Source organism: Mixophyes fleayi, chromosome 2 (genome assembly GCF_038048845.1).
Source record: "Mixophyes fleayi isolate aMixFle1 chromosome 2, aMixFle1.hap1, whole genome shotgun sequence".
Taxonomy (NCBI): domain Eukaryota; kingdom Metazoa; phylum Chordata; class Amphibia; order Anura; family Limnodynastidae; genus Mixophyes; species Mixophyes fleayi.
This window is the reverse complement of record NC_134403.1, coordinates 206,792,049-206,817,977: the sequence shown is the minus strand read 5'-3', so window position 1 is coordinate 206,817,977 and position 25,929 is coordinate 206,792,049. Positions and strand designations below refer to the sequence as shown.

General features: G+C 42.6%; 1 protein-coding gene across 3 annotated transcripts in view; it reads left to right on the top strand.

The window, feature by feature from the left end:
• The window catches only part of INPP5B (inositol polyphosphate-5-phosphatase B), a 134,236-nt gene that overhangs the window by 23,654 nt on the left and 84,653 nt on the right, over nucleotides 1–25,929 (top strand). Inside the window, exon 6 of one of the 3 annotated variants that reach the window (XM_075195401.1) lies at nucleotides 18,602–18,712. The exons of 1 other annotated variant lie outside the window; for it this stretch is intronic. In XM_075195401.1, coding sequence (XP_075051502.1) covers nucleotides 18,602–18,712 — 111 coding nt within the window. Of the gene's footprint in view, nucleotides 1–18,601; nucleotides 18,713–25,359; nucleotides 25,618–25,929 lie in introns of those variants that run through there. One more of the 3 variants, XM_075195404.1, reaches the window with a different exon arrangement.

The window sequence follows — 25,929 nt, the reverse complement described above, 5'->3', positions numbered from 1 at the left end:
GGCGCTCAGGGACACACTACTGCCTCTCCGTCAGTATCATAGGATATCTGGAGATGCATGTATAATTTGGTCTGGGTAGAAAATTTTGGTGATGACTTTCGCTAGGATTTTGACATCCGTGGCTAGCAGAGATATGGAGAGATAGGACTCAATTTGGGAATCATTTTGATCAGGGCCTCCGATATGGAGGACGGAAGGGTCCCTAATGATAATAATTGAGCAAAATTGTCCTAAAGTTTAGGGATAAAGAATTGCCTGGATTTCTTATGAACCTCTAATGGTATGTCATCCATGCCCAGGACCTTATGTCAGTATTCACAGTTGTGGTACTACAGTACTAGTACTGTAGATTGTGGACTATTTGCATCCTCAGGAGCTGCATGGCTTGCAATAATTGAGGGAAAAGGGATCTCAGATTATGCTAGCAAATAATTTTGGGTGTCTGCTGATAAACTAAAGCAAGATAATGTGGGCCATGCAGTTAAACAATCATGAACACGCAGGTACATTGTCTTTTTTTTAAATGGGACAAAATAGCTCAATGGCTATGTACCAGATTGATCAACAGGTATAGGAATGCTTGACAAACATGATCACTGTTAAAGCAGGTGACCAACAGTTACTAAATATAAAAGTTAACATACTTTTACCAATGAGTGATGCTGGCTAACATGAATATGAGGTTTCGCTAATGCTTTATTAGAACATTTCTGTCACAATATTGGATTGTTGAATTCCAACGCCTGCAGTGTACAGGAACAGTTTTTGGGAAAATTGTGTACTGTACCTATAAAAGTGATGGCCTACACTCATCTTCAAGGAGAACCAGAATACTAACTGAGCAGTTTGGAAGCTTCATCAGGTACTATAAACTAGCAGAAGAGGACAGTGAACTAAATAGGAATAAAGCAATCTGCTCCTCCAACCAAGAGGTATTGTTTCTGAAGGATAATGGAACAGGAAACATATCCACAGCAACAGAAGACAATGCTGATCAAAATAAACACATACTTGCCTACTTCTTGCAGTCGATGTCTGGGAGCTGCCAGAGGAGGTGGACGTGCGGGGGGCAGGACTCAGAAAATAGCGTCATTTTGACCCTGCTCTGTGGTCAAATGCCGCAAAATAATTCTGCCCACTTGACTAGGAAGGGGCAGATGCGGGAGGCTGCCCTACTCTCCCGGGAGTCCGGGAGACCCACCCAAAATCCGGGAGTCTCCCGGACATTCCGGGAGTCTCCCGGACATTCTGTGAGAGCTGGCAAGTATGAATAAGCATAGGCAGAGAGATAAACACAGCTAGGAATAGAAGACACACAAATAAAACTCTTAGAGCTATGTGTGCAAATGCTAGGAGCTTAGGAAATAAAATCCCAGAACTAAGTGCGAAAATGACAACTGATGATCTGGATATTGTGGCTATTGAGTCATCGTGCAATAAAAATCATAACTGGGAAATAGCTATACCGGGATATACTTTTATTTTGGAAGGACAGAGTGGAAAGAATTGGAGGAGAGGTAGCAATGTATGTGAAAAAATCATAAATACTTTTTTAATACAAAGTATTGAAGAAACAATGAGGCCCTTTTGGTGACCATAGAAACGGGGGACAGGCTATTCTTCGTAATAGGGTTATCTATAGACCACCAGGTCAGGAAAAGGAACTGGACAGGAACTTATTGCAGGACATCAATAAAATGGAAATAAGATCATGGGAGACTTTAAACTACCGTATGTGAACTGGGATGGTCCTTTTGCAAGTTCCATTAGAAGTAGGGACATTCTGAATTCCATGATAAGAGCATCCCTCAAGCAAATGGTGAGGGAGCCCACTCGCAACAACTCAATATTAGACTTAATTTTTACAAATGGTGACAGAATATCTAATGTAAATGTGGGTAAGAACCTAGGATCCAGTGATCATCAATGATTGTTTAGCATAAAGACAACGACTGACTCATCCCGCACAAAAACAAAGGTGTTAGACTATAGAAAGGCTGACTTTGTAGAGATCGGAAAATGTTTGACTCTTTGGCAGAGTGGAGAACTTGAAAGAAGTTCAGTAGAGATGGAAATAATTGAAAAGTTCAATATTAAAATCAACATACCTTTGTATCAAAAGAGTTAGGAAAAATACAAGGAAAAGAAAGCCAGTGTGGTTTGCAAGAGAAGTAGCAAATATTGTGGAAGCAAAAAATATGACCTTTAGGAAACCTAAGCAGACTATAAAGACAAAGTTATGTATCTTATTAGACAGAAGGAGGAAAAAAGTTTTTTGAGGGAAAGTTCCAAAAAAGGAAAGAAAAATAAATATGAGCACTCCAGTCTAAAATAAAACTTAACCTTTATTAAGTAATTTAAAATAAACTCCAGGTCGAAAAGATAGGGAAATATAAAAATACATATATTAATAAACATATATAGGTGAAAACACTCACCCACACAAAGACAAATGTGTATTAAAATAAAAGTGTCCTTGAGTGGGAGCTTAAAGTATATTGAATCAGTGACCGCTGCAAAATTGTTAAAGGATGTCTCCTAAATTCCAGAGGTGTCACCTCTATAGTAACATGATATTGTGTTTGTAGTCCTGCACAGTGACTGCTGCAAAATAACTAAAGACGCGCTATAGGTTACAGAGGTATCATCTCTACAATAACATGATAACGTGTTTGAAGACCTGCACTTACATTGATATGAACTCCACCGTATATATTGACTCACAGATAAATAGTTACCACTGGATGCAAATATGGATTAGTGATATAGATGGGGAGGGTATGGATCATGAATAAATGACAGTATTTGTAAATATAGACTGTCAAAATAAATAGTCATCCATTTCATCCAAGACATCGAATAATGTTGGAGAACCCTAAATATCACTTTTCCAATTTCAGTCTGACACATAGAGGAATTCCGGTACTCTTAAAAAATATTGTCATTATTAGACATATGCACTACAATGCTTGCAGGATCTCACAGGCAAACACTGAGAGGCTGGCGATATTAGAAACCTATTATGGTTATGAATAAAGCATATGTGTTATACCATCCTTGCTAAATCCTGCCGCTTCCAGCTGCATAACATCGCTCGCATCCGGCCCTTCCTCTCCCAAGATGCCACCAAATGTCTTATTCACTCTCTGATCATTTCCCGCTTGGACTACTGCAACCTCCTCCTTACTGGCCTCCCCCACTCTCATCTCGCTCCCCTTCGATCTGTCCTCAACGCGGCCGCTAGGCTTATCTTCCTTTCTCGCCGCTCCTCGTCTGTCTCCCCCCTCTACCTATCCCTTCATTGGCTCCCCTTCCCCTACAGAATCCTCTTCAAGCTCCTCACTCTTACATACAAGGCCCTCGCCAACTCCACTGCACCCTACATCTCCACCCTCCTCTCTATTCATGCTCCATCCCGCCCTCTCTGATCTGCCAATGACCGTCGCCTCTCTTCTCCCCTGATCACCTCCTCCCATGCGCGTATCCAAGACTTCGCCCGTGCTGCCCCCCTCCACTGGAACAAGCTCCCTCCCTCTATCAGAACTTCCCCTAATCTGTCCAGTTTCAAACGGGCTCTAAAAACCCAACTTTTTCTGAAAGCCTTAAAGCCTTCCAGTCTCCCACTTAATTTCCTACCTTTTCTTCTACCTCTTCCCCTTCATTCCCCTTCTCTTATCCTTATCTCTCCCTCTCTCCCCCGTGTATCTCTGTCTGTCTACCCCACCCCTTAGATTGTACGCTCCTCTGAGCAGGGTCATCTCTCCTCCTGTCCTCACCACTCTTAACTCGGCTCTCCAGCTACCTAGCCCTCCTCCTCGAGGACCCTCTTCCCCCCCCACTGTCCCCTCTCGCTTCTTCCTCTCCCCTCTGGGGGTTTCCCTGTCATCCGGGCCCTCCCTCTCGGGCTCAGCCGTATGCAGGACCTTCCCCTCTCCCCTCCCCTCCCCTGCCCCTTTAGCTGTGCTTTGAGCTCACCGAGTTACTGTGCTTATTGTTTACTGTACTGTGCTGTCTCACCTTGTATTGTAACTTTGTTTGTCCCTGTACGGCGCTACGGACACCTAGTGGCGCCCTATAAATAAACATTATTAATAATAATAATAATAATAATAATACCAGTTGTGGGGTTCATAGCCTAGCCCCGTACTCAAATGTCAGATCTAAAATAAGATGACCCTTAGCCAGTAAACCTAAAATGTGTTGTCAATTACACTTGCTGATAAGTCTACAGTAGTTAGGCATTGATGATCAGTGCACTAAAAGCACTTAACTTTTCCTCTGCTACTAGGCATTCTTCATAACACATAGATGCTGTAGAATAAATCTCATATCCCCTCAATCTTATAATAGAAAAAAAACAGTTCTAATTCTTGGGTGTCCTGTTAAATGTCCCACATATTAAATTCTTAATGGAATAATGGTCTTAAGATACCAAATCCTAATTGTGAGGAAAGGGGAGAGGATACTATAGCCAGAGTAGTAATGACGCTGGCAGTTTTACCCTCACCAAATATAGATAAAAAATCAATAGTCTCTCTTAAATATATATGCAGGTTCCGTTGCCCGCAGATTTTCAAACATCTATCATTGGTCTGGAGAGGCAACTAGGAGAGAGAAAACATAATCACAATATAGGGACGGAGGTAATCGCTCGAATAACAGATCTCCTCCTAAAGTCGCTAAACATTACATTAACATTGTATCTGGTATCCCCTAGTATATGGTTGCTGGCAGATAACATGCAGGGCATCGGACTAAGTTTATTGTTTTAAGGTTTAAATGTGATTTTCTTGTGAGGCACAATAACGCAGCTGACTCGCGGCAAAAGCTCCCTACTGAAAGGCACAGACGTCAACCCTAACGTACATTTCACTCTTCTGTTTCTTCAGAGGGGATCACCGGATTCACAAGGATTCCTCTGAAATATCCATGACAATTCACATACTGCAAGAAACATCCCTGTGTTCATATATTCTCATAACCACGTATGAGCGCATGACAAGATTCAGAAAGAAAAGCAGGAAAGTTCATTGATACTATTACAATCATAGAAAGCAACTATTACTGTTGCTCTCATTCAAACCAAAGTGGTGCAGAGAATTCATGAGAAAGATCCACTGAGACTCCTTTTGCATGAGTACCCGGTCCGCATCTCCACCCCTAATGTGCATTCTTACTCGCTCTATACCAGATGCTCTTAGGCCCCTAGAATCTCTTTTGAGGGCTTGCAAGAATGTCAGACGCCGTCCCGCACTCTTACCTGGTGCCGGGACGGACGCCTTCTTGATCCCCGCTCGTCCCGTTGCTAGGCAACGGGGCGTCACTTCCGGCCCCACAGGAGTCCCAGGCGCATGCGCCCGAACATCGCGTCTCGTTGCTAGGCAACGAAGACGCTTGCCAGCAGTTCCTGTCGGCGGTCAGATCAGCTGACCGCCGAGCTCCACTCCACCAATGACAGGGGTGGCGCCTCTATTTAAACTAGACTCTGGCATCACTAGGGTGCCAGAGTATCTAGTCTCCCAACCTGTCTCTAGGCTCCCCTGTTATTCTTATACCTATATATCTCCTGCCCGCTTCCTCCCGATTGACCTTTGCCTGTTTGACGATTCTTTGGATTCTCCCTGGCTCCTGTTACCTTATCCTGGTTCTGACTCTCGACTGATCGAATTTTTGGTTTTGCCCCAATCCATCAATTCAGTCATCCTAGGTCTGCCATAGCTTAGGTTACATGCACCCCAATTCGATTGGAGTTTAGCTCAGGTCAGTTCCTGGGGTCCCCAATGTCACAAAAGGTGTTTAAGTTGGGTCAGACCCAAGAAGTTATGCATTTCCTCCACAACTCACCTGGCGCACTCTCCTCATCTAGAGGTTCCCGCTCCTTATTTATCGTTTTCGGATGTGTTCTCCAAGGCAGCTTCTGAGCTTCTACCTCCTCACCGTCCCTGGGACTGTCCTATTGAGTTACTACCAGGGAGGCCATTCCCAAGGGCAGAATCTACCCTCTTTCTCTTCCTGAGGATCAGGCCATGTCTCTGTATATCTCAGAGAACCTGCAACGTGGATTCATCAGAAGATCTACCTCTCCTGCGGGGGCGGGTTTTTTCTTTGTGAAAAAGAAGGACGGTACCTTACGTCCCTGTATCGATTATCGACAGCTTAATGCCATCACTGTCAAAAACAGATACCCGCTACCCCTCATTTCCGAACTGTTTGACCGAATTAGTGGTTCCAAGATCTTTTCTAAACTTGATTTACGGGGTGCTTACAATTTGATCCGGATACGTGAGGGCGACGAGTGGAAGACTGCCTTTTGTACCTCGTCATGCCCTTCGGATTATGCAATGCTCCCGCTGTTTTCCAATCGTTTGTCAACGAAATCTTCAGGGACCTCCTCTATAACTCAGTAGTAGTTTACTTGGATGACATACTAATCTTTTCTTCTGATATCATTACTCATCGGTCTCGCGTCTCAGAGGTCCTACTTCGTTTACGGCAAAACAGACTCTTCTGTAAACTGGAGAAATGTATCTTTGAAGTTCCTCAGATACCATTCTTGGGGTATATCGTCTCAGGTTCTGGTTTGAAGATGGACCCAGAGAAGGTTTCCGCTATCACCAATTGGCCTCAACCTCTGAGTTTGAAAGCTATTCAACGCTTCATTGGATTTTCTAACTATTATAGACAATTCATTAATCAATTCTCTACGTTGATTGCACCCATAACGACTCTCACTAGACGATCTGCTAACCCAAAGGTTTGGCCCCCGGAGGCCGTTTCTGCTTTCACCTCCCTGAAAGAGGCCTTTCTATTAGCTCCTGTTCTATCCCAACCGGATCAAGAGAGACCGTTTTTTCTAGAGGTGGATGCATCTGCTGTCGGAGTAGGAGCTGTCCTCTCACAAAGATCCCTCTCTGGGACTTTTCGGTCTTGTGGGTTCTTTTCTAAGAAATTCTCCTCTGCTGAACGCAACTATGGAATCGGCGATCAAGAATTACTGGCCATTAAACTTGCATTTGAGGAATGGCGTCACCTTCTTGAGGGGGCAAGACACCCGGTGACAGTCTTTACGGACCACAAAAATCTAACCTTTCTCCGAGAAGCACGCTGTCTAAATCCTCGCCAGGCTAGATGGTCTTCGTTCTTTGCCCGATTCGATTTTAAACTTACCTTTCGCTCTGGTGCTCAAAATTCTAGGGCAGATGCTCTTTCCCGGTCCTTCAATGAATCGGATGATGCTCCTGCTGCCGAACCTCCTCACATCCTGGAACCTTCCAGTATTGTCGCCCTAACCAGGGCCAAGACTCCTCCAGTTGGTCGCTCCTATCTGGAACCCCATCTTCGTTTAAAAGCCCTCTGCTGGGCTCATGCTACTAAGTTTGCTGGCCACGCCGGGTTCAAGAAATCTTGTTCTCTCCTTTCCCGAAGCTACTGGTGGCCTACTCTTCGATTGGATCTCAAAGAGTTCATTAAGTCTTGTGTTACATGTGCCCAAAACAAAATACCTAGATTCCATCCCTCTGGGCTGCTCCTGCCTTTACCAGTACCTGATCGTCCCTGGACTAGTATTTCCATGGATTTTATTACCGATCTCCCGCCCAGTGAAGGGTTTAATACCATTTGGGTGATTGTCGATAGATTCTCGAAAATGGCCCATTTTGTCCCTCTTAAAGGTCTGCCTTCTGCCCCTAAACTGGCTCAAGTCTTTATTAAAGAGGTGTTCCGGCTCCATGGCTGTCCCCAAGAGATTATAACTGACCGTGGGGTACAATTCATATCTCGATTCTGGAGGGCATTCTGTAAGGATCTTGGAATTAACCTAAAGTTTTCCTCGGGTTATCACCCACAGACGAATGGCCAGACAGAACGGGTCAATCAGGACCTTGAGATGTTCATCCGCTGCTTCTCCTCCGGCAATCAAGACGACTGGTATAATTTGCTCCCATGGGCAGAGTTCACACACAACAATCATATACATGACTCCACGGATTCCTCTCCCTTTTTTATTGTCTTTGGTGCTCATCCCATCCTTCCTGATTTCTCCCATTCCTCAGCACCTTCGGTTCCTGCAGCTCATTCTCTGGTTCGAGATCTGGCCCACATCTGGACATCTACTAAGGAAAATTTGTTGAAAGCAACTCAACGATATAAGCTAACGGCCGATCGTCACCGTAGAGTTGCTCCCATTATCCATATTGGTGACAAAGTATGGCTCTCTACACGGAACCTTAGACTTCGGGTACCCTCGATGAAATTTGCTCCACGATTCATTGGGCCATTTCCAGTTACACAAGTCATAAATTCTGTAACTTACAAATTACTCCTTCCCCCCTCTCTGAGAATCCACAATTCCTTCCATGTCTCTCTACTAAAACCTTTGGTGCTCAACAGATTCTCCCGCAAGACCTCTCCTCCTCAACCTCTTGTTACCACCACCGGTGACGAGTATGAGATCAGCCACATTCTGGATACTCGTAACATCCATGGACGTCCCCAGTACCTGGTTCACTGGAAGGGTTTCGGACCCGAGGAACGGTCGTGGGTATGTAAGGAGGATCTTCATGCCCCTCGTCTCCTGGCCAAGTTCATCAAGAAACTATCCTCGAGGCCTGCACCTCTTCGATGGAGAGAGGGGGGGGTACTGTCAGACGCCGTCCCGCACTCTTGGTGCCGGGACGGACGCCTTCTCGATCCCCGCTCGTCCTGTTGCTAGGCAACGGGATGTCACTTCCGGCCCCACAGGAGTCCCAGGCGCATGCGCCCGAACATCGCGTCTCATTGCTAGGCAACGGAGACGCTTGCCAGCAGTTCCTGTCGGCGTCAGATCAGCTGACCGCCGAGCTCCACTCCACCAATGACAGGGGTGGCGCCTCTATTTAAACTAGACTCTAGCATCACTAGGGTGCCAGAGTATCTAGTCTCCCAACCTGTCTCTAGGCTCCCCTGTTATTCTTATACCTATATATCTCCTGCCCGCTTCCTCCGGATTGACCTTTGCCTGTTTGACGATTCTTTGGATTCTCCCTGGTTCCTGTTACCTTATCCTGGTTCTGACTCTCGGCTTCCTGACTACCCTTCTGCCTCATCCTTCTGTACCTCGTTACCTGCACGGATTTGACCTCGGACTGTTCACTACGTTTGTTCACGTGATCTCGGTGGTGGCTACCTGGGAGAACCGCGACCGACACGTCTCAGCAGCTAAGTCCATAACTCCTTGCGGGGTTCCCTGGTGAAGACCTGGGGCGTGGATAGACTCCGCGCCTCCTTGCGTAGCAGTGCTAATACCAGCAGGTAAGGCCTTCCAATTACTTTGTTTGTGACAAAGAAATGTTTAGCAATGGGTGACAGAATTCAGAATCTCTCTTTGTCTCGTAGTGCATTTCTTATGCACCCTACATGTTCTAATATACGTTGCTTCAATAATCTTCCCGTCTTTCCAATGTACATTTTTTCACAGGGACAGGTAATCAAATAAACCACTCCCTTAGTATCACAGTTGATATATTCTCCAATTTCATGTTGGTTACCATACCTGTCCGTGATCTTCTGCATAAAGGGACAAGACTTACATCTGCCACACTAGAATAAGCCCTAAAATTTCTCCTCGCTCCTCCTTTTAACAAAATGGCTCCTTACAAATTTTTCTCTTAAATTCTTGGCTCTCCAGCAACTGATGTTAACTCTACTGCCCAAGTTTTTATTGAGTGTGTCGTTAGAGAGAAGTAATGGCCAATGTTTCTGGAGGATAGCCTGGCATTCCCTCCAGCCCTCACAAAAATCTCTGAGAAATCTAACTACCCCATCAACACCTTTATTGATCTTAGGAGGAATCGGATCTTTGTGTGCTTTGGGGTCCACTTCTCTATGAGCCCTCTTAATCTGTACTCCCGTTTCAATAGTCTAGTGCTTAGTTCTTCAGCACGTTTTGCGTAGTCCAAGGGGTTAGAGCAATTCCTCTTTGTTCTCAGGAACTCTCCTTTCGGAATGTTCCTTAATCCTTTTGAAGGACACTGTTGGTAGCTGTATGTTTCCTGAATCATTCAGTCTCCAAGAGGCCTCCTTGTCCTCTTTTAATGGTATTATCCAAAAAATAAATACTGGTCTGGCTCATGGTGTAGGTCAACCTGAGATTGTTCTCATTGGTGTTGAGTATTGAGATGAACTGTTTGAAGTCTTCTTCACTCTCCTTCCATAAAATGAAGATATCATCGATGTACCTCGACCTGGTGAGTACCCAATCGGTGTACATTCGAACACTATCATTGAAAACAATTTCTCATTCCCAATGGCCCAGATAAAGGTTGGAAAATCGGGGCACATGCTGCCCCCATAACAGTGCCCCGAATCTGCAGATAGAACTTGTCCGAGAATACAAATACATTTCTCTTTAGGACACAATCAAGTAAGTGTATCAGAAAATGATTAAACAATGAGTCTCCTTCTGATCGTAAAAAGTACTCAACTGACTTGATGCCTGCTTCATGTCCTATGCTGGTGTATAATGACTCTATGTCACATGTCGCTAATCATACATCATCTTCCAAGTAGACACCATCTGACATCTTGATTATGTCAGTGGTGTCTCTCGTGTAGGAGGGCAATGATAGAACATGTTCTCTAAGATGTGTATCAATTAATATACTGGCTTGCTCAGTAAGACTACCATAACCAGAAACAATCGGTCATCCTGGAGGTGTCTTCTTGTCCTTATGAACCTTAGGCAGTAGATAGATGGTAGGGACCCTAGGATTTTCAACATTCAAAAAGTCAAACTCTGTTTTAGTGATTACACCTGAATCGAGAGCTGCTTTGATGATGTTCAAATATTAAGACTTAAAATCCTGCATTGGCTTGGAAAAAAGAGATTTGTAACATGTACGGTCCTTAAGCTGCCTGTACATTTCCTGTTTGTACATCTGGACAAGCCATAGGACCACATTCCCCCCTTTGTCTGAGGGCTTAATAACAGCAGAAGGAGGCTAAGAAGGTAATCAGATGTGGAAAGGCACATGCTTTAGAGAAAATGGCCCAGTCAGTAGCTAAAAGGGGCTAAAAGTGTTTTCAACTCTCCCTGGCTACAAGCTCCATGCAACATGAGGACTGTTGGACTCTGATCTCATTTTCTTCTCAGCTCATGAAAGTTTTTTCTATTTGTCAGTTTGTTTTCAATGCAAAATCCACTCTGTTTAATCAGACTGCTGTACTACTTGCACAACAAATCCCTACCCATGCTACAGTTATTTCAGTCCCCTATCTCAGCACTGTACTTCAATTTTATTTAAGCTTTTTCTCCCATCACAAGTAGGAAGAAATTATACTGTCTTTCAACCACTCTCCTCTCCAGGGCCGGACTGGCCATCTGGCACTTCTGGCAAATGTCAGAAGGGCCGATGGCAGTATGGGCCGGTCCGGCTCCCTGTGATACCCCGATTAAATAAAAATAAAAAAAATTTTTTTTTTGTGTGTGCAGCCGTCACGACGTGTGACGTCATGACGGCTCTGTGCGCCGGCCCGGCTCCCGCGTAGGATGAGCTGCAGTGGAGGCAGCTGTCAGTGTTGAGGTAAGTGTAAAGAATATGTGTGCAGGGAGCAGCGGGAGACAAACGGAATATGTGTGCAGGGGGGGGGAGACAAACGGAATATGTGTGCAGGGAGGGGGGGAGACAAACGGAATATGTGTGCAGGGAGGGGGGGAGACAAACGGAATATGTGTGCAGGGAGGGGGGGAGACAAACGGAATATGTGTGCAGGGAGGGAGGGAGGGGGGGGAGACAAACGGAATATGTGTGGAGAGGGGGAGACAAACGGAATATGTGTGCAGGGAGGGGGGAGACAAAAGGAATATGTGTGCAGGGGGGGGAGGGGGCAATAAATGTCTGCGGGGGGGAGAGGGGCAATAAATGTCTGCAGGGGGGGGAGAGGGGCAATAAATGTCTGCAGGGGGATGGGGGGGTGAGTGAAAGTGCAGGCGGAAGGGGGGGATGAGTGAAAATGTCTGCAGGGGGGTGTGAGTGAAAATGTCTGCAGGGGGAAGGGGGGGTGAGTGAAAATGTCTGCAGGGGGAAGGGGGGGTGAGTGAAAATGTCTGCAGGGGAAGAGGGGGTGAGTGAAAATGTCTGCAGGGGGAAGAGGGGGTGACTGAAAATGTCTGCAGGGGAAGAGGGGGTGATTGAAAATGTCTGCAGTGGAAGAGGGGGTGATTGAAAATGTCTGCAGGGGAAGAGGGGGTGATTGAAAATGTCTGCAGGGGGAAGAGGGGGTGATTGAAAATGTCTGCAAGGGGGGGCAATGGCTGTAGGAGGGGGAAAATAAAAATGGCCAATGTGTGTGGGAACAGTATATGACTATAATGTGTGTGGGGGACAGTTTATGACTATAATGTGTGCTATTAAGTGAATGTGGGGCTGTTTGGGGAAAATGAGGTCTAATTATGAAATGTGATTATGAATTATTTAATGCCTGGGATGTTTGTGGGAAATGGTCATTTTTATTAAACATAAATGCTATTTAATTTCTTGCTGAGGTTGTTTGGAGGGAGGGAAATAGATTTATTTATTAAATGGGAATACTATTATTTTAATGTTGGGACTGGCGTGAGGCCTAATTTTATAACGTGGGTGCTATATTGAGTTAACATTGGTGCTGTTTGGAGTTTTCTAACTTTCATGTACCCATTTTTTTTTTCCAAATAGGGCCCCCAACATTCCAGGATCCAGACAAGCAGCAACTGATCTAAAGACACCAGCAGCCACAAGTGGTGACAATGACAAGACAGGTAAGAGAGACCAGGACAGTCTGCCAACTGTCCTGAATTTGGTGGGTGACTGTCCCGCTTAGTCAGGATTTAGTCTGATTGCAAGGACAGTTGGGAGCTATGTCCTACTTCACATTGTACTGCTTGTGAAGGCAGAACTGTGTTCACCTAATAGTGCTCACAGTATTGCCTATGTATTTGTTGAAAATGTATCTAATAACCATATTACATCATAGGAGCCCCCTGTCTTAAGTGCCTAGGACCCCCTGAGACTAAGTCCAGCTCTGGTTAGCAGGAGGGAGCGGATAGCTACTCCCAGTCCCTGGATAGGACACAGCCTGCAGAGCAAGCCGAGGAGCTCTAAGTCTCATGAGATTTATTAATCTTGTGAGACTGAGAGTTTCCCTGCTCACTCTACAGGAAGTTCCCATCCTGATGGATGTCAGCAGAATCAGAAGCATAGATAAGTGCAGTGGACTGGGGGTGTTGTAATGTGCTTCTGTGGTGGAGGGGTGGCATGATAGGGAGGGCCTGATAAATGTAATGTTTTATTATAATGTATGTAATGTATGTATCAATGCCCCATCTTGACCACGCCCCCTACATAATGTGGCCACGCCCTTAGCGGCACCCAGTTTTTTTCATGCTCATCAACAGAGATGGGCCTGTATGCTTGAAATGCCAGGGCTGATTTTTAGTCCCAGTCCGGCCCTGCTCCTCTCTCATGACTCTGCAAAATCTCAGCTACTCAATTACCTGCTCTTTATTACTCTCCATTCAACACTTCCACCCACTCCCCCACATGGCTCCCACATCATTACTTTATACTATCCAGACATCCAGGAATACACTACATTTGCTGCAGCATAGCTATGCACTACTTATCTGATTACACTGGACATTGCAATTAGGCAATTCCTTTAATTCCTCATTTTGCTATTTGACTCATAATCCCAATGCTTGCCAAAATATTTTTCTTTCTCTCTTTTCATGGCATTATCTTTAGGACTATATCATCCCTCACCCATCCTGCAACACACACCTCTGTCCACATTGCCCCTTCATTACTTCACTTACCTCTAGTGAACACTCATGAACTCTTTTCCTATTTAAATTCAATAACTTTAACAGCCTCACCCTGCCGCCAGAAACTAAAAAGACACACATCTTACAATCATCTTTCCTCCCTGCTTCTATTAGCTGGTGATATATCACCTAATCCAGGTCCCCCTCAATTCTCCCACACGCATATATCTGAACACTACAGAAATCCGGCAAACCTCAAACACATAACCTGTCTACCCTCTTCTAAAGTCCTTTAAATGTGCCCTTTGGAATGCACGCTCTGTTTGTAACAAACTTACCTCCGTACATGATCTCTTCCTCTCATACAACCTCAACCTTCTAGCAATAACAGAAACATGGCTCACGCATTCAGACACTGCCTCATCTGCAGCCCTTTCACATGGTAGTCTTCATTTAACCCACACCCCCAGACCAGAAGGCAGACAAGGAGGGGGGTTGGACTACTTCTCTCCCCACAGTGCACATTCACAGTTCTACCAAGTGTCCCATCACTTACGTTCAGATCTTTTGAAGTACACACTGTTAGGATTTTTAACCCATTCTCTATGCGTGTTGCTGTCATCTATCGCCCCCCTGGTCCACACCAACACTTTCTTGAACACTTCTCTGCATGGCTCCCTCACTTCTTATCTACTGATATCCCCACCATCATCATGGGTGATTTCAACATCCCTATTTCTAATCCACGTTCCAATGCTGCTTCCAAACTACTCTCTCTAACCTCCTCACTTAACCCCTCCCAGTGAATTGAATCCACTACTCATCAGAAAGGCCACTGTCTTGATCTTGTTTTCTCTAGACTATGCTCAGTTTCTGGTTTCCTTAACACTCCTTTCCCCCTCTCAGATCATCACCTTATTAGCTACTCGCTCACCCCCAGTTCTTTACTCTCCCTAGTGTCAAACTCTTCCAAACCTCCTTACAACCGCAGGAATTTCAACTCTATTGATTTTCAACAGTTTTCCACCTCACTCCAACACCTTCTTTCCCCAATTTCTACATTCTCCTCCCCTGATCGGGCAGTACCCCATTTTCATCAAACCCTAGCAACTGCCCTGGATCAAGTGGCTCCAGCGACACTACATACTTCGCGTAGAATTCGTTGCCAACCGTGGCACACTACAGTAACACGAACTCTACAAAAACTTTCTCGTAAAGCAGAACGTCACTGGCGTAAATCTTGCACCTCTAATGATTATATCACATATACTGATATCTACCACTCCTATAGAAATGTTCTGGACACTGCTAAACAAACCTACTTCCAATCTCTCATCTATGCTCAGGCTTCTAATCCCAAACGCCTCTTTAACACATTTAACTCTCTTCTGAATCCTCCTGCTCCAAATCCTCCAACTAACATCAGTGCACAGGATTTTGCTTCCTATTTCAAGGACAAAATTGATAAGATCAGGCTTGAAATGGTATCATCTCCCTTGACAAGCAATCGGCTCAATTCCTTTGTAGCACCCTCTGACACTCTCTCTTCATTTGATCCCACAAATGAAGAGGAAGTTTCTACTTTCTTCTCATCTTCCTACTCTACCTCCTGTCCTCTGGATCCCATTTCCTCACAAATTGGTATGTCCCTGTCTCCTGTTCTCATTCCTTCTCTAACTAAAATCTGTAATCTATCTCTTTCTACTGGTATTTTTCCATCACTATTCAAGCATGCAGTGATTACTCCCATTTTAAAAAAACAGAATTCTGACCCTAACTCTCTCGTAAATTACCGCCCCATCTCCCAGCTCCCATGCCCCTCCAAGCTTCTCGAGAGAATTGCCTACACTCGCCTCACACACTTTCTTACAGCAAACAACCTATTGGATCCTCTTCAGTCAGGCTTTCGCTCTCAACACTCCACAGAGACTGCGCTGACCAAAGTTGTCAATGATTTGATCACAGCAAAAAATAATAACCAATACTCTCTTCTAATTCTCCTGGATCTCTCTGCTGCATTTGACACTGTTAGCCACTCTCTCCTCATACAAACGCTACAATTCCTAGGTCTTGAAGGCACTGTCCTATCCTGGTTCTCATCCTACCTATCTAATCGTTCTTTCAGTGTTAATTTCTCTGGATCCACCTCTGCTCCGCTTCCTTTATCAGTTGGAGTACCACAAGGCTCAGTCCTAGGTCCTCTGCTATTCTCTATATACACCACTTCTCTTGGAAAACTAATAAGCTCCTTTGGATTTCAGTATCATCTCTATGCGGAAGATACACAAATTTATCTATCCTCTCCTGATCTTTCACCATCTGTGTTGTCTCGTGTTACTGACTGTCTTTCTGCCATTTCATCTTGGATGTCTTCTCGCCAACTCAAACTCAATCTCTCAAAAACTGAATTAATAATATTCCCACCCAAAAACGGAAGCTTCCTGCATGACATTTCTATTTCTGTTGATAACATGACCATAAATCCCACCCCGCAAGCTCGTTGCCTAGGTGTAATCCTTGATTCACAACTGTCGTTTATTCCCCACATCAACTCTATATCTAAATCATGTTACATACACCTAAAGAACATTTCCAGAATACGCACATATCTGACACAAGACACCTCAAAAACATTAATTTATGCACTCATCTCCCGCATCGACTATTGCAATTCCCTCCTTACTGGTCTTCCCAAAGTCAGACTTGAACCCCTATAATCTATTTTGCACGCAGCGGCTAGATTGATTTTCCTTACAAACCGTTATTCCTCTGCTGAGCCACTCTGTCAGTCTCTACATTGGCTGCCTGTATTTCAACGAATCCAATATAAAATTCTTCTACTAACATACAAGGCCATCAACAAAATTGCACCGACATACATTTCTTCACTTGTCTCGAAATATCTTCCTACTCGACACCTCCGTTCTGCACAAGATCTACGTCTCTCCTCCACTCTCATCACATCCTCCCATTCTCGGTTACAGGATTTTTTTCGGGCTGCACCCACTTTGTGGAATTCCTTCCCACGCACAGTAAGACTTTTCTCTAGTCTTCAAACCTTCAAGCGTTCACTGAAAACCCACCTCTTCAGACAAGGTTATGATATTCCTCAACCATCATCTTAATTTCTCTAGATTACCCTATTACCATCCTCTACACTGCTAACGCAAGACAACAACCCTCTGACCAACATTGCCACACACAGCACACTCAATACCTTTACCTTTGCAGTCTAGCTGGTCCATTGTGCAATATGATGTAGCACATGCCCTTGTGTTTCTAACTCCCATTGTCCCATAGATTGTAAGCTTCGAGCAGGGTTCTCTTACCTCTCTGTCTGTATGTATTACCCAGTATTGTCTTATCAATGTTTGTTCCCAATTGTAAAGCGCTAAGGAATTTGCTGGCGCTATATAAATAAATGTTGATGATGATGATGATATCAGTAGTAGGGAAATGGAAACACTCTTTAAAGAAAGAGTTGTAGAATATCTCAAATCCAGTAATTTACAGGATCCCAAACAGCATGGATTTACTGGGGGGAGATCATGTCAAACAAATCTTATTGACTTTTTTGACTGACTGAATAAAGTAATATATCAGGGGGGGGGGGGGGGGCGTATATGTAGCTTATCTACACTTTAGTAAAGATTTTGACACTGTCCCACATCACAGACTGTTAAATAAACTCAAAAGCTTAGGATTGAAATCTAAGATAGTTGAATGGATAAGATCTTGGTTGCTGGATAGAAAACAGAGAGTTGTAGTAAGTAGAGTGCATTCACAGGAGGGAAAGGTTACCGTTGGAGTACCCCAGGGATTTGTACTTGGACTAGTGCTTTTTAATATCTCTATTGGTGACATTGCAAATGGTATTGAAGAGAAAGTATGCCGTTTTGCAGATGACCTAAAGATATGCAACAGCATAGACACACCAGGAGGAGTACAAATGATTGATGATCTAGGTAGACTAGAGGAATGGTCAAGAGAGCAACTACAGTTTAATGCCAAAAATTGCAAAATCATGCACTTGGGTCGCAAAAACCCAAAGGCTAAATAAAGTACTAACTGCACTATAATGGAAACTACTAAGGAGGAAAGGGATCTAGGAGTCACTATTTCAGGTGACTTAAAGGCAGGTAATCAATGCAACAAAGCAATGAGAAACGTAAGTCAGATGCTTGGTTGCATAGGGAGAGGAATCGGTAGCAGAAAGAAGGAAGTAAAAATGCCACTGTACAGGTCATTGGTAAGGCCTCATCTAGAATACAGTGTCCAATTCTGGAGACCATATCTCCAGAAGCATATAAATACATTAGAATCTGTACAAAGTAAAATGCTTTGCTTTGATTTCCATTGTTTTGTACCAGAGTGCAGCATTCATGGTTATAAAGGCTCGGAAACTGCACACTGAAATAGTTTTACCCAGGGCTGTAGAGCAATACCAGCACTGTGTATGCTGTCTGCACAGGTATGAGCAGGTAGAAATAATAAAAGCTTGCAGCTTCCTACTGGTCACACCTGCTAACTCCCATTTCAGTGTCCATTTTGGAATTGCATACAAGTGACTTTTGACGGTGCTATACTACAGCTATGGAAGAGCCTCAGAAAAAAAGTGTTATAGCATGCAGTTCCTAGAGCACTACTGAGGGGAACGAGCAGCTCAGTGAACATTTAACGATAATCCAGGAATGTTGCTTTAAGTAGAACGCACTAAATCTACAAATGTAGAATCTTAGTATGACATGCTGTGTTGTAGTGATACATGTAAAATGAGATGGAAATACAGATTCTGTAACTACTATCTATCCACTTGTCACTCAGGATCTGACGTCACAGTCAGAATAAAGTCTCCAGATACTGAGCTAGAGATGCAGCTACCGTTTGGTTCCCACACACAAGAATTTTTACAGAAAGTCAACCAGTCAATTCAAGGTAAGACATGGTCAACAGCAAAGTAGGTTTCAGACGCAGACGCTTGTAAGAGATAGAGAAATGATAGCGACTGTAAAGAAATCTATAAGCCTAGTTTTATATACACCAATCAGCCACAACTTTAAAACTGGCTGTCTAATATTGTGTATTTTCCCCTTGTGCCACCAAAACAGCTGTGAACGCCTAGCTGGCATTCATGCCGGCTAGACCTCTACCCATGTTATAGACAGAATGTGCTTCCTAATTCTAGCTACAAACTTCATTAAACCCACAGTTAGTATGGAGTATTAGAGGCAGGCAGCAATACACTTCCCATAGTACTAGTGGCTCTCATGCAGAGACTTAGATTAGCCACCCATGATTTAGTTGCAGCTATTACCTATGCCTATGCAATTTTACAAGGCAGATAGTTGGTATTGAATCACTCTATGCTACCTGCCATATATAGAGGTGAATTAGATTTAAGGAACAGGCTGTATATATTGATAACCAGTTATTTTGTATAGGTAAAAAAAAAGGAGAAAATTTTCATCCTTCAAGAAATACTGTCTTACCCACAATTATATATGAAGCTTTATCTCTAAGAAACTAAGGGGATGAAATAAGGTATATCCGGCTATTTTAAGACAATTAATTTATTTGATCACTTGCACTTCTCTTTTATGTATTTTGCTGTCCTGAACTGGTTATTACCTTTTTAATGATATTAATGAAAGTTACATTTTACACAATTATTAGATGTTCCTCCTAGTTGGACATTTTATGACTATGTCCATGAGTTTTTGTGCACCTAATTTTTTAACAAACTTTCTAATATAAATCCTTTTGACCAAGACATTAGCAGCAGATCCTATAAGTCCTGTAAGTTGCAAGGTGGGTTCTCCATGGTTCTGACTTGTTTTTCCAGCACATCTCAAAGATGTTTGATTAGATTGAGATCTGGGCATTTGGAGGCCAAGTCAACACCTTGAACTCTTTGGCATGTTCCTCAAACCATTCCTGAACAATGTTTGCAGTGTGGCAGGGCACATTATCCTGCTGAAAGAGGCCACTGCCATCAAGGAACACCGTTGCCATGATGGGGTGTACTTAGTCTGTAACAATGGTTAGAGGGTTAGTACATGTCAAATTAACATCCACATGAATGCCAGGACCCAAGGTTTCCAAGCAGAAGTTTTCCCAGAGCATCACACTACCTCCGACGGCTTGCCTTCTTCCCATAGTGCATCTTGGTGCCATCTCCAACAGGTAAACGACGCACACAGCCGTCAACATACTGTAAACGAAAATGTGACTCATCATACCAGGCCACCTTCTGCCATTGCTGTATGCTTCTGGCGCCCATGTGCCCTTTGTAGACGCTTTCGGCAGTGGACAGGGATCATCATCATCATCATCATCACCATTTATTTATATAGCGCCACTGATTCCGCAGCGCTGTACAGAGAACTCATTCACATCAGTCCCTGCCCCATTGGAGCTTACAGTCTAAATTCCCTAACATACACATACAAACAGAGAGAGAGAGAGACTAGGGTCAATTTTGATAGCAGCCAATTAACCTACTAGTATGTTTTTGGAGTGTGGGAGGAAACCGGAGCACCCGGAGGAAACCCACGCAAACACGGGGAGAACATACAAACTCCACACAGATAAGGCCATGGGCGGGAATTGAACTCATGACCCCAGTGCTGTGAGGCAGAAGTGCTAACCACTGAGCCACCGTGCTGCAGGGATCAGCGTGGATACTCTTTAACAGGTCTGCAACTACGCAGTCCCATATGCAACAAGCTCTGGCCCTTGTCAAAGTCGCTCAGATCCTTACTTTGCCCATTTTTCGTGCTTCCAACACATCAACTTCAAGAACTGACTGTTCACTTGCTGCCTTATATATCCCACCCCTTGACAAGTGCCATTGTAACGGGATAATCAATGTTATTCACTTCACTTATCAGTGGTTTTAATGTTGTGGGTGACTGGTGTATGTTGCATAAGTAACAATAGCTTTCTTCATGAAGTAACTGAATGTCTTCTCATATTTCTATATTGTATTACCACATTCTTAATATCTCTCCGTACCTGCCACGACTTAAAACTGTGTAGTAGAGAACAAGTTGCAGTGGAACTAATAATTTTTCTTTCATGTCATGATGCTGTTTTACATGATTGGAGAAACTGATGGTATAAGTACAGTAGTGCAATAATATGTACTGCATAGTAGAGAGATGGATTTATCTATCTGGAGCTTGTACACAGAAATGAACCATTTCAGATTGAGTACCACACCAGTTTGCATAGTGTATCTTGCGTGAAATCGATTTGCATGTGCACCCATGCAAATTTGAGTGAATCTGTCACTTATGTCTGCCAGCTCCTGGAGAGGACAGGACGAGGGGGTGTTCTACAGTAGGATGAATACAGTAAGGGCATAGTAAAATACTAACTGATGAAGACCGGGAGAAAGATGCGTTTATCGCTGAGTAAACCGTATTTGTGAGTGGTCAGGGGCAGGTGCAAATAGCTACAGATGATGATGACGACACTAGCGAACCACTGTTAATTGACTATTTGTTATAGTACTGCACCTGATTGGTGCTTTCTTTGTCGCTCTAGTATATATTATGCTTTTTTGAGTGTGTTAACGATAACTTTCTGTTTTTCATACAAGAGATGCGGAGTTGTTTCTGCTGTATTAAAATAAGTTTTTACGTTTTATTGATGCCTAATAGCGAATGTGTTTGTTGCACATATAACAAATGGACAAAAACATAGGCGCAAGTGGGGTGTAATTGTCTGTTATGTGTGTCAGGCATAAACTGGCTACTGGTGCTGACCTGCACAGATTTTAAGATGCATATGACTCAGCATATGGGTGTATGTATGCTATATTTATGTCCGACTTTCTGTGTGTAAACTATGCCCAATATGTGACCAACTCTGTATCAGGCCCAAAACCTTTTGTGTCCTAAGACCTGCCTATCACCTGACCACAACCCCTTCAACTTGACATAAGCGAATATATAACGAAAAAAGAAGTTTAAAACCCCCATTCTGGATAGAGACAGCTATCCAGTCATTGTTCGGGTTCAGCACTCCACTTTTCAATCAATCACAATATGAGCATATCTCTACAAATGTAATGTCCATTATCTAGGAGCAAGCATCCAAAGTCAGAAGACACTGTATGCTGAGCCATATCTGGTATCAAGTATAATATACAAAGCCACATCTGGTTCCAGTAATAGGCAGTTGGGCCATATCTTGTGCAAAATATAATAAAGCTGACTAATATATTTTCGCCAGTCCAATATAAAGAGCTTTTTTTAGTGCCCTGTCTGACATGCAAAGTCAGTCTAATATGCAGAGCCATATCTCATACCCAGTCTTACATGCAAAGCTATATCTGTGAAGCTGTAGTTGTCTTGGAAGGTCACAAAGTAGCAGCTGTTTCCAGTCCCTCAATATAGCCATCTGACATGTGTAAATTGTGGATCAGTTTAACAGAACCACCAGGACCTACCTTTATGTTTTCCTTTTAGCAGTGACTCCTATTGAAGGAGGCGGATGCCGATGCAGAAATTAGTTTACTGAATAAGTTACCCATTGTCTGTGTCTGTTATCAGAGGAGATGAGGGTTTCAGGTGGTCATGCAGGTAGGTGTTGGGTAGGAGAGAAGAGCAGATTGCTGCATCTAGGATTAAATTTGGACCTGGTCTAATAACAAGGGTTGGTAAATCAGCCATACAGGCCACATATGAAATGCATATCCTGCATTGCAAATAGTTCAATATACCTGCAGTTTTTAATATGCAAGTATGCAGCATGCACCTGGACCTGACAGCAATGCAGTTTGCAGTATATGTGTTTCATATGTGGCTGCTATAAAATGACCACTTTGGCTATAGTAATGACTGGTGCACTAACATAATCTTCCTACTTCACCATCTCAGTCAGTGGACTGTATCTACTGCATACTCTGGGTGTATGCTATCTTTTCTCATTGACTCATGTAAATTTAATAACAGTGCATTGTAGACTAGTCTAATATGAAACGAATTACTTGTTCCAATATTATCTCAGAAACACGATTCTATTTTCACAGCAGTCAGTCAAAAGGTCAAAAAAATGCCTTATAAGGGAATAAGGGTGTCCCATGTTTAATTCCCATGCTGCAGGGAAGGAGGATCTTAGAAGTCCCCAGTGGAACATTTTATAATAGCTTGTGGAATGCAAGAGGTTAACCCTTTCCTTGCACTATGGTTTTGAAAGTTGCTGCTGCGTTATAGGATGTAAATAATTTATAACACGCTAAATATCTGACAGGAATGATGGAAAGCACTTTCAGTGACTAGTGCATGAAAGCACATTGTCATGATCTTTAATAGCAGTTTTCTGTATAACTTGCTATCTTTCTATCTGTCACTGACATGCAGAGATATCAACCTGCATCATTTTATACAGAAAGTAGTTACCTGGTCCCATATTGCATACTGCATTCTAACCTGGTCTCAATTCATTTATTCAAGCTTTTAACATTAATTCAGTCTGAAAGCCAATAAGAAATATGTGAGTGAACAAATATCTCATTCATGTAATTGGTTGACATCTGCTGAAGATATAAAAAGTTGAATTGGTCCTAACTACGACAGACTCTTCTAGTAAAGATACCTTTCATGATATTTTAATATTGTATGAAACTGGATTAGATTTACAAAAGATCATGAAGCAGGTTTGGAGCACAGAAATTAATTAGGTGATTTGCTATGGAGATTCAAAAATGTACATCTTGCTCTATTTCTTTGTGTCTGCTTCTGTGCTGATCACATACCTAGTACTAAAATGTATAAATCTGTCCAAGTCTGAGATGTGATTGGAGGCTCTTGGAGAGACCTACTTGTAACTACTTATGCACTTTTGGTGCAAAATTGTATTCTATACTGCGTACCTTTCATTTGAAACATGTCATTCATTAAAGCAATTTTCCCTAGTTACTGATATTTAACGTTTCAACCACATTAACTAACTTATGACATAAAAATAAAGTAAGAAAATAAAATGATGTGTCCCAGTAATATTCCATGTTTGTAACTTTCAGATTTTTATTACATTGCTTTCCTGCATTGTACTGTGTGCTTGGGTGTGTAGACAGATCTGAGTTAAGACCTAAATACTAATTCAGCCTCAAAAGGCTCTACAACCTAGGACCCTTTGATTATAACCAGTTTCATATCTCCTAGCATTCCACAAGTGAAAATCGGTCCACCCACTTACTAGTAGCCCACTCACCAATCCATCTGAGCCCAGCTAATAATGCCAATGCTAAGTGTATTACTATTACTGAGCTGCATAATACACATAAAATAACTGGAATGTTTATACGTAACTAATTAAATCCAACTTCTCTTTTACCCCTCTTCATTAGGGTGCTTGCTAACAGGGAAGTGCTGCTCTAACACAGCAGACAGAGTAAGACTGTAAGCTTGTTAGACTTGCTTTGCTGAAACGCACTGTGTGGATTAGTTGATTTATAGTGAGGACAGGGTCAGTTATGACACAGTAACTCGATTAACTGCATTCTAAACTTTTTGACCTCTATTAGATCTCATTAGGACACTGTCCTAAAGATGAAAGAAGAGCTTCCACTGTTTTTAATAGAGTAGAAAGGTAATACTTTACTATTTGATGGAGCTGCATGGAATATCAAATTAACAGTGAACAATGTATCTACATTTTATGATTCATAGCAGAAATTTATTATTGTGAGATGAGGTGGTCCTTTAAATGCGATCTTTATGCACAGGGTGATAGTGTATGTTTTGTACTGTGCTGTGCCTACACAGTTCTACATAAATGACGCGCACAACGTACTGTACTGCAGTGCAATCTGTTGCAATTTGCAAGACATCAAGGATTTTGTATTTTCTGACCTTTAGTGTTTCTAGACCTTAAGTACCCAATAATGCAAGGACTGCAAAACAAACTCTTTCCTGTTGAAAATTCAGACCAGTTATAAATAAGGATTATCTTCTTTCATAAGAAATATCCTATTCATAAAGGGCTTGAGTGATTAAGGAGAGCAAAGCATAAAACAGGAGTAACTTTGCACCTGGGCAAAACCATGTTGCATTGGAGGGGGAGTTAAATTTAAAATGTGGGGATAGATTTATAGTTGGGGTAGGGCATGTCTTAGAGCAACTTTAAATTTCAGTGTAAAAATAAGGCTATCAAGTATTTGTATGCTAGATGAAAAACAGCCAGTATTTAACTTATGTGCAAAATAATTTGCACCCCTTGCATTGTAACATGGTTTGCCCCGAAGAACATTTACTCCTTTTTTTGCCTTACTTACCTTAATGACTTAGGCCCATAAAGTCTACTGATAATGTCTCCAACATCAGACTGTCCTAAAATGATTCCTTAAAATTAAAAAATAAAATAAAAAATTGACTTCAAACAATTGTGTGTTTAGTCAAATAGAGGTGCATTTTCTACATTAGTGTAGTTTGATAAACCAGATATACAGATGATAGAAATGGTACATTTCTCAGAAGAATTTTCTACTGCAAGGCATTGTGGATTTCTTGAGCAGTGGAGAGGTTAACAGTGGGCTGTCTATCGGTAGCACTGTTTCCTTTTATTTATCTCAGCAGCGACAGGAGGGTACAGAGCAGTTACAAACTCTACATTGTCAAGTATATACTCTCTTTACTTTTACTTGCTCCCAAAAAATTAAACCAGGCATACTGAATGTCTGACTTTTCGAAAACACAAGAAAAAGCTTTTGATTTAACAACAAGGTACAAAGTCATACAAAGCAGCTATTTTACAAACTTGTATTACGTTATGGTTGTTTTTCAACATGGATGCAATGCTGAGATCCTCAGAGTGTGACAATCCCCAAGTTGGTAAGTATAAAATGTATTGAGAGTTGGGTCCTGTTTATTTATATCTGGTCTTAGACATCACACCCAATCTAGTTAAATGTTCTGTCTTTTAAATCTGAGTGGAAATTGTTTGATGTTATTTTATATTTTTGTAAATTACTTGTTTATTATTATCTGCTAGTAGTGTAATTCCAGTTTTGCACATTTATACTGGTTTGTGGGCTGTAAAACAAGTGAAATGCTCATGTTATTTAGCAATTGACCGATGTGTCTTAATGGGGCAATTAGTAACACTTAACACAAACTATGCAACAAAATGACAACTAAAAGTGT